The sequence below is a fragment of the Limulus polyphemus genome, unplaced genomic scaffold (genome assembly GCF_000517525.1).
Source record: "Limulus polyphemus unplaced genomic scaffold, Limulus_polyphemus-2.1.2 Scaffold1940, whole genome shotgun sequence".
Taxonomy (NCBI): domain Eukaryota; kingdom Metazoa; phylum Arthropoda; class Merostomata; order Xiphosura; family Limulidae; genus Limulus; species Limulus polyphemus.
The window spans coordinates 101,086-111,622 of NW_013667550.1; the positions used below are offsets into that span (position 1 = coordinate 101,086).

At 36.5% G+C, this 10,537-nt stretch overlaps 1 protein-coding gene across 1 annotated transcript in view; it reads left to right on the forward strand.

The window, feature by feature from the left end:
• The first annotated feature begins 7,486 nt into the window (after nucleotides 1-7,486).
• The window catches only part of LOC106465425 (ovostatin-like), a 102,649-nt gene continuing 99,598 nt past the window's right edge, over nucleotides 7,487-10,537 (forward strand). Inside the window, exon 1 of the mRNA XM_022393322.1 lies at nucleotides 7,487-7,617. Within this exon, the coding sequence (XP_022249030.1) occupies nucleotides 7,535-7,617 (83 nt within the window). The 5' untranslated portion in view covers nucleotides 7,487-7,534. The remainder of the gene's footprint in view (nucleotides 7,618-10,537) is intronic.

Here is a 10,537-nt window from a genome sequence, read left to right on the forward strand (position 1 = left end):
GGCAAATATCATAAACTGACTATATATCGGCATTTATTTAAATACTAAATCCAAAGTATAATTTAACTGTTAAGTTTAAATTTATCAGTTAACTCAATTTCAGGCCATTTGAAATTCTAATACATAACAATTAAAATATATTAATAGGCCAAACATCATTTCACACTAACTAAGCTGCGTTAAAGTTAACAGCTAGAACAAAAGATAATGATTCCTTACTCTAATGAGGGAAACTGAGATAACAAAGAAGATGATGCTCAAGAAAAATGAATTGTATTCACGCTTTAAAAAAGTATTTATAGCAGACTACAACAAAGGAAATGACTACAGAACAGTATCAAAGTAAAATGGCGTACCAAGATCCACAATCAGAGTAATAATGAAAAAGAATCACAGAATTAATTTAACTGAAATGCTTGAAAGAAGTGTACGTCCAAAGAAAATTATGGGTAGGAGGATCGTCCAAACAACTAACAAAATTCAAAATTAACAGCCAATGGCTTAAAGAAGGATTTGGAGCATTAAGCATAATAGTGCTCACAAGAAACGTAAAAAGGCACTTGAACACAAAAGGGTTGTATGCACATAGAACTTGCTGCAAACCACTTCTAAAGAAAATCCACAAACAGACCATATAAAGTTTACCAAGAAAAATTAACAAGAATCTGAATAATTCTTCCACAAAGTTATTTGGTCTAATGAGACTAAAATTATAACTTTCAATAAAAATGGATCACAGTATATTTGGAGAAAAAAAAAAGCCTTCAGTGAAGAACACTTTGTACATACAGTTAAATAGAAGGGTGGTTCGATCATGATATGAAGTTTTCCAGCAGTGCAAGAACTGGAGATATTCATGAGATTGAAGGAAGAGTGAATTCAGCCATGTATCGAAGCAATGTACAATGATACCATCTGCTCATAGGGTGATTGGCAGAAGGTCGTTGACTTAGATTGATGCCTGGTGAGTCCAAGACAACATGAATCTCTGGCTGCCACCAACCAGAGTACTCCAGTCACAGCTCTGGTCCAAACCACCAATGACCCATCAAGAAGAACTGGACATGTTGCTGGTGGACGACCTCTGCCAGCCAGAGTTGTTTTGACTTCCTCTATACAAATCAAATGCTACATGTCTCATTCTCCTAAAGCATCTATTTCAAATCAACAAAATTGTAATTTTTTTCTAAATTCTAACTTGGAACATATTAAATCTGCTGAAGATCATAAGTTTAAAATTAGTCTTAGGTGTTATTTACTATAGCACAATCAAATCACATGAAATAATTGTATTGTGTTTTACATCACCCTGTTTATGTGGGATTGTTTAACATCCATCACATCGATCAGAGATATTTACAGAATCTTATAATCCTATTTTGATTATTCAACTACAGAGAGAATGTGTAAAGTGAGAGCAATTTTGGTATTGCATGGGAGATTATTATTTGCTTTGAAATGGTACAGACCTACCATAAAGTTTTTGATGTACGTTCATTTTTATATTTGCCAAAGTTGCATTACCATATTTTAACATCAGCTCTAATTTCAATCTCGTTTTAGTTTTCATTTACTTCAAGTTCACCTTTATTAATCTGGAAAACATACGAGACAATTGTGAATGTGAACTAAATAGTATCTAGTTGTGTTAGTCAAACTCTATGTTTCTCATCTTTTTAATTTGTTCTCATACTAACATTTAAACCAGGTATGGCTCCAAAACTATCTTTATATAAGGGTAGTTTTCCTCTGTGCCATTATTCCTCTAAACCAGAAATAGTAAAGCGTAAGTTACTAAGAATTTTACTAATTTTGAAGAAGAATCCATAGAAACTTGAGGGAGAGAGAAAGCAGATAAAAATCCAACCTAACTTAAATATTCCAAGTAAGGCCTGGGAAAATCCCCAGTTGCAGTTAGTTTTCCCAACGCTGCATCAAGCCTTGTATAGCTTGACAATATGACTGCCTGCTGATGTTCTAGTGACCCTGCCAGTTTTATAGGCTGTTCTTTTCCACATTTCCTGTGTTGGTGACAGACCCAAGATATGTCCAGTCATCCTGAAAGAAGAGATGAATAACAAAGGAACATGTTTATACGCAAGTACCAATCATTCTATCAGCTTTGTCGCCACCTGATGACAAGAGAGCCAATGTATGTATGTATGTGGAACTCGTTGTACACATGTTATACATCCAAAGTTGTTTCATGATAGTTGTGTTCTGATCGTAACTGATCAATTGATGTTATACAACATTCATGAATGACTTTGTGTAGCATCCATAAACGTTTGTAATACCACACACATACATATATATATATATATATATATATATATATATATATTTACTTGTAATTGCCATATACAGTACATATATCTCAACATTACAAATCATCACATACACTAATAGCTGTAGACAGGCTTCCTTTAGCTCACACGCTGTTACCATGGAAGTTATGTCACCTGAACAAAAACGTTTTATCTAATATTATCTTTACTAGAATTAATATTCGTGCTGTAACTACCCTATATATCAATAAGCACCAAGACTTACTTAGATTAAGCATAATATCACACACAGTCAGAGTATATTTACTGTCGTAAATGGCCGTCAACACTATTTGCCAAACTAGGAAAACATTATACCTCAATTCATCAATTGATCCATTCGCTTTATTTGGCATCACAAAAAATAAATTAATATAGACAAATCCAGAGAAACAAAAACTGTTCCATTCAGATCCATGAAAATCTGATTCCTATTCTATTCTGAGAAAGAACGTAACTCCCTAGCTACACATAGAATATTTATACACATTGTAGGTGAATCTAGAAAGCTTCATACTGTCTCATCTACTGAACTTCTATCACTACTCAGCCAGAATAGGGTGAGAAATTCTCACAAAACGTTTGACAGCATTTTGCTCTGGAAAATCAATCAATAGCTCAGAAAGTAATGGTCACAATGTCATCTCAGCTGAGTTTTCGAACTCCTAGTGACAATCTTCAGATGTACAAACTGATTATATATTAGGCACCGTATCTACTAACACCAGATACCTTAAATGTGTGGTAATAGAACAGTTATAACAAGATATCCTGTGGACAATTCTTCATGACTATCTACTTAATTGCTCAGAAATGGGGAGCACAATGTCCTTTCACTTCCACTAATCTTGTGATTAAAATGCGTCCTAACTATGTGATAGTTGAGCGGCTATGACCAGATATTCTATGTATATCTCTCTATGAAATATTGCTTAATACTTCAGAAAGGAGTGGTTGCAATGCCCTTTTAGATTTGTTAACCTTGTGATCAACAAACTGTCTTTGTGAAGTCATAACATTTAGTGCATACATTTGATCAAGAAGTATCACCCAATAGCTAAGTAAGCTAGAAATTCCACTTCCTTTCAGTCATTGATCTCACAGTCAGTGACTATTTCGGCTGCTAATCCAACAGTTAATCCCAACCATAGCAACCAGCATGCTGCCATTAGCGTCTTGACCAACCACAAGAGCTGTCTAGCACCTCTTCTCCGCGTATCTTCTTAACTGGTTCATTTTGTACAGCCAGATAACTACTTTCAGCATCTTCTTCCTCATCAATCTAGCTAAGACAGTAAGAAATAATGCTCTCATTATCCGTTGACTCGTCAGTCTTAATGTCTGATTCATGGTCAAGCCAGTACACAAGAGACTAGTCAGAAATGTATGTTTGTAGCTGCTTATTAGCCAGTGTCACATACAAAAGTCATATCCAGTATCTATGCTAGAACTTCCATTTCTTGACTCTTTTATTATAACCTCTCTTTTGCCATATGGTGGCCTCCCTTAGCTATTGGTGTTCAAACTCATGTGCACTAGACAATGCGTACCTTAGCCATTGCACATATTCTTGTGGACACTGTGGCACATTGGATCCATATAGATGACCATACAACACATCCACAGAACGCAATATTTCCCAACTAAACGTGAGAATGTTTGGCAAACAACCAATGAATCTCTGCTCATTTACACCATACACTATCAAAATTTACTTAATAATTTGAATGACCTGCTCTGCCAACAATTAGAATTTATACAACTCAGGAAGTAGCTGGCTATTGAAATTAACTCCCTGATATATGTGAATTTCTTCAGGTGTACCAAGTGGTACTAGCCAATGATTCATCAACACATCATCCATGGGCTATGCTGAAGTATCAACCAATGAATAAGCTTCAGCCCACTTTCTGAAGTAACAGATAACGAACAACACATATTAATTACTTCATTCTATCTCCGGTAAAATACCAGTTATATAAAAGTCTGTTCTTGGTAAAGGAGAACTAACAATTCTCTACTGTAGCTTACCACTTTCTATGCCAGTTTTTCTTTGGGGCAACACATCTCTACAATGTTGAAACCACCACTTAACATTTGGACCTGAATGCAGCCAGTAAAACCACCATCACATTTAGCACAAGTACACATAACACCTTGGTGGCCTCCATTCCTTGCATTTTTCAAAGTGCAAAGAACTTCCTGTCTCAATGCTCTTGTGGCCACTGACTGCAAAACAGGTTCAGAACCACATCTCAGTGATTGATAATAATGGTACAACACAGCTTCCTGTACTCGTAAGTGCTCATACAAGTGCCACAGGCCACATGCATCCGTACCGTGTTCCTCAATCTAAACTGACCATGATTCACTTTGCTGCACGGTAAGGTGAGCTCATTATATCTTCATGATCTTCAGTTACTCTTGAGGACTTCCTGAAACATTAATGGGGGTATTCAGTCACTAGTGGAATTTGTCACCCTATGGATTAATGTTGTTAAGGCACAAACGGCTTCAAGTCCCTGTTGGTGTCCAGGGTCAGGACATTCAATGAATGAACAAGGTCTCACTGTGTGGCTAGACAATCTGGTAGAAATTCCATGTTGTGGACCAAAATGATGCAGTACAGAAAATCATATTCCTGAAATGTTTTTATTCAATATGCAGACTGTTAAAGTTTATAAGCTATTTCAGGGATGCACGACATTTCTACTATCAGATAGTGTCAGTAGTGTTTGATGTTGAACACAAATGTAAACAGTTCTTTCTCTTTCTCCGTATGCTTTGGTTCTTCCTCTGAGAGTAATTCTGGCCAGAGGCATCATTAACATCAACTGTGGCACAAATATCATGAATGGACCAGAGAAGCTCTACTCATTCATTGGTATTGTGTTAGACTGCCAGAAGGTGTTTCCTGCTGATTTGCTATTTGCAAAGCTCGAGCTCGGCGTAAGGTACTCACCTGAGTAGGGTAGTCTGTCCAAGACACATATAGTGTAGCTATTCTTGCTTAATCTCATTAAAAGTACAAATAAATTTGTTAAACTTTTAGCTTTCTGGGTTGGCTTATTCTCTTTCGTAATCAGAGCTTTTACTTTGCAGAAGAGAGCATTAGTCCTCTTGTGCTTGGGATGTGGTTTCAGAATCCATTGTTGCTTTAAATTCAATGTGGTAGTACGTTGTCCCCAATGGGTATGCATCATTTACAAACATCACTGGGCTAGTATTTCTCCTTCGAAACAGTAAAGGTGTCACGCCCCTCCCGCCTCTGAGCATGTTTTGGAAGCATTTTATAAGTGTAGTCAGTACAATTTTCATTTATATACGGATCAGATTCCGGTCTACTACGTGACAATAGGTATAAAATCATTCCGACATTCACAGAATGATAGTCAATTTAGCAGTGTTTCTATCATCTGCAAATGACTCTATGTATTACTATGGAAATGCGTATTGACCTATTTATGCTCTCAACCCATTACTTATAGCAGATAAGTGTAAATCGATAATGTTGTGACACACATCGTTTATGTGTATCGGTTTTAATCAAAATTTAATTTCTATTTTATTTTTAAAACATTTCCATAATTTATATTTTATGAAATTCAAAGTAGAGTCTATAATGGATGGTAAATTATCAACTGTTTGTCACAGGACGCACTGACAAGTACGATTTTCGCACAATTCAATACTTTTAAATCTACAGAAATTTAGAAATATTAAATGAAAATGATGTTTTCCACGTGTTGTTTTTCTCATAACAGGTTTCCGTAACCGAATTAACCTTTCAGTAAGATTTTGTCAGTTTCAAGTAGTGATTTGACTTGTTAAATGAAATATGTTATCAAGTAAAATTACCATACCAAACTTTCATCAGGTGCCTGTCAGTTATAAGAGAAATTATTATTTGTTTGTGTGTTGTTAAGCACAAAGCTACATAATGGGCCATGCGTGTTGTGCCCACCACGGATATCGAAACCTGGTTTTTAGTGTTATAAGCCTACAGACCTACCGCTGAGCCAGTGTGTGGGGGTATGTTTACGAAGTTTAAGGCCATTCCAACAGTTTGATATTTAGTATCAAATACCGAGATCCACGTTACGTTATGGTTTTTAGTGTTATAAGCCTACAGACCTGCCGCTGAGCCAGTGTGTGGGGGGTATGTTTACGAAGTTTAAGGCCATTCCAACAGTTTGATATTTAGTATCAAATACCGAGATCCACCTTACGTTATACTACATTAGTGGTTAGGGCACTCGACTCGCAATCTGCGGGTCACGGGTTCGAATCCCCGTCATCGAACATGCGCTTCCTTACAGGTGTGGGAGAGTTATAAAGTGTCGGTCAATCCCATTATTCTTTGGTAGAAAAGTAATCCAAGAGTTTGGAGTGGTGGTGTTTATTAGCTGCCTTCCCTCTAGTCTATCACCACTAAATTAGGTTAGCGCAAATAGCCCTCGAGTAGCTTTGAGCGAAATTCAAGCCATTCTTGTATAGTGTTGGAACATTTTACACAATCTAAAAAATAAAAAGTCGCTATAAAAATAACAGAATTTTGCTAATCATTTATAGCTGATCACTGTATAATGGATTGTATTAATTTATGTTAATTAAGTTTCACAAATTATAAATAAAATTTGGTAGGCGGAATAAATACATATGTAACAGTGTATATATTGTGGTTTTTATATATAACGAATATAACATTTATACAACTATGACTATGAAAGAATCTTATGTTACATAAGATATTTTATAATCAGTAACTCATATCCGCCCCTATTATAACTAGTATCTAGTTAGATGTTGAGAAGCAATCCGAATACTCAGAGATCCATTATTGTGATACAGTGTGTTAATTAAATAGTGATTAAAAATGAATGAATCAATATTTCTGACATTTTAAAGTCGAGAGAGTGACCAAAGGCTATCACCAATTGAATAAACGTGTAAAGCTTGCAAACTCATCAATTTTTCTTGTTGCGAAAAATATAACCAATCATGTGAGCAAGATAGATCAGACCATGTAATATCATCATCAGAGCTTAATTTAAGCAAGAATCGCAGAAAAAATAGATGTCTCTCCAGTCGAATACAATTTACCTAAATGACTCCGAGTAGTAATAAATACGACGTGAGTCCTTCATATGGTCATATCTCCACCAGTGAATGTCCGCCGAAGCGGTTCATGGTGGTTATTCTTCACCATGATTTGGAAGCTACTCCTGATTTTGGTTTTTGCTGTGGGACTTCTGTCACAGCTCACAGAGACGTCCAAAACAGAATTCAAGTATGTTTAACTTTTCATTCTCAACCCAACTCATCAATAGTATATTTCTGTTTGTTTGTAATTAAGCACAAAGCTGTACAATGGGCTAACTGTGCTCTGCCTAGCACGGGTATCGAACCCGGTTTCTAGCGTTGTAAGTCCGCAGACATACCGCTGTGCCACTGGGGAGCATATTTCTGTATATCGTGCATACTCTTGTTACTTTATTAAATCTGTATGAACAATAAGTGATATGTAACAAATTAACTGAATCTTTAAGTGACTTCCGTAAGTAGGGAACATCTGCAATCATGAAACAAAACTTAATCTGTATCCTGTTTGGTCTAGGATTTAGCAGAATGAAAATCTTATTTTTATTTGGATGAACTTTCAAAGTTAAAGAATCGTACTGACAACTTCGAGCGTTTATATATAAACGATTATACCCGGAATATCTCCGGGTATAAGTTTCATATAACATAAATTTTCTTTGGTATTTCTGCACACGCATGAATTTAATTTTTTCGGGTCAGTGGCACTTCACTCAATATTCGAAATCCAAAATTGGCACAAGGTTTGCCACACTTGGTTTATAAGAACATTGGGAAAATTATTGATGTGCAACACCTGTACATATACGATGAGCTGGACTTCCAGTAACTGAGAGTCGGTAGTAGGCTTTTAAATGTATAAGCATTTTCAAATAAAGTTATTCATGAATTACCGACTCTGGCATCGCTCTTGTATATGTTTCTTATTATTAACAGGTCTTCCCGGCGATGGAATTTATGGATTGGTTTGGTTATTTTCGACCAAAGCCACATTGACTTATCTGCTGTGTCTACCACAGGGAATCGAACCCCAGATTTTAGCACTGTAAATCCGTAGACTTACCGCTGTCTCACCGGGGGGATGAAATTTATGGATGTATTAAAGTTTAAATCTGTAATTAATATCTCTATACACACACATGTATGTATACATATTTATATGGCTGTAATTAATATCAAACATTAAAAAATATTTCACTATAACGTTTTAATTCCAGGTTCAGGGTGCGGTTCGGTCCTGTGGTAGAGCTCTTGATTTCGGGACTGGGGAAAAGGGTTCGAATCGGTGCCATACCACAAAATATTCCCTGTTCTATAAGATGTATGTGTGTTATAAGAGTGAGAGTCAATCCCTTAGCGTGGATAGTGGGTGACAGGGTGCTGCTAACTGGCTGGCTTTCTTCTGATCTGCAGTTCAAATGTGTGAACAGTGGCAGATAACTTGAGTAGCTTTGCCATAAGCACAAAATTCTGGGTTTTATAAATAAAATGTTCTTAGTATTTTCAACGTGAACAGTGTTTTATGCGCACAATGATAAAGTAAAAGACCCTACAGTTTAGGCATAACCGCCCCTTATTTTAACTACTGACCAGTCAATAGAATCTGCTCTCACAATTGCTTTGTCCGGCTATGAATTAAATCATTCTGTAACAATATTTAGACATGGAAAGCGTTTAGATATATCGCAAGGACGTGAACCTTAAATTTGTTGAATTTCGCGCAATGCTACTTGAGGACTATCTGCGCTAGCCGTCTCTAATTTTGAAGTTATAGACTAAAGGGAAGGCAGCTAGCCAAATACCACCCGCCACCATCTCTTGAGATAATCTTTACCAATAAAAAGTAGGATTGATCATCACATTATAACGCCCCACGGCTGAAAGGGCGAGAATGTTCCGTGACGGGATTTGAACTGCGACCCGCAGATTGTGGATCGAACGCCCTAACTAAATTGTCATGCCAGGTCTGAATCTTGGGTCTCTTAATTCGCAGCATGTTAATTATCGGGCCACGCCTCACCCAATTAAAGTCAATCTGTGCTAATATCTACTTTTTGTGGATATTTGTAATATATTCTCAAACTCGTTTTTCTAATAAGTTCATTAACAATTTTTGTGTCGTTAGTTGAAGACTAATCTAATTGTGGGATTTAATCGTAACTCTCATAACGTACCCACATAACGTACATAACTCTCATAACGTACTCACATAACGTACATAACTCTCATAACGTACTCATAGTGCAGATTTGCATTTTTTATTTGTTTGTTTGTTGTTTCCGGTAACAGGGCGCGAACTGCGGAAACTCGGATCGAAAGTCCGATACGCTTACGCAAGCCATCGGGGTCATTACACATTGGTTATACGCTTTGCTGAATAAGCCATTGACAACGCGTTGGATTAAAGTGTTATCACTCTGTTGATCGGTATTCAATAGGATTTTAACCTATTGACTCAACGCGTTGTCGAAATTATGGACCTCGTGTTGGATAAACGCGTTATGGTTCTGTAGATAGTTGACCAACGAGGTCGTAGCGTACTGATTCAACGCATTGTTCAAATAGCCAATATAACTATCGTGCTAAATCCAGCTTTTTACATGTTTTCTAGATTCCTTACAATTTCAACAAACAAGTTACGAGATTCATAGAAATTTGACAATGTAAGAGTAGTTTCACATAAAATGAGACAGCTGCGGGCGAATGTGGAGCTTTTCTTAAATGAACAATTGTAGTATTTAAAGTGAAGTTGATTGAATACTTTGACAACGCGTTATTACCCTGTTAGATACAGATTTAAGTGGCCATGATATGTTGATTTAAGCTAACGCGTTAAATCAACATATCATGGCCCTGTTAGCTATCATATATATAGAGCCGTTAATGGCCACCATCTACACTCCACAAGGCTACAACGCGTTGTCGAAAGTTCGGCAACGCGTTAAATCAACACATTACAGCTCCGATGCCTTGCGCACACGCTAACCACTGGGCAACGCTCGACCCATAAGTTTAAAAGAATTTGACTGGATTTACATTTAAATTGTTTTTATTTCTTACTAAGTAAATAGACACCTAATTTTTCGTCATTTATCTGATTTATGTTAACT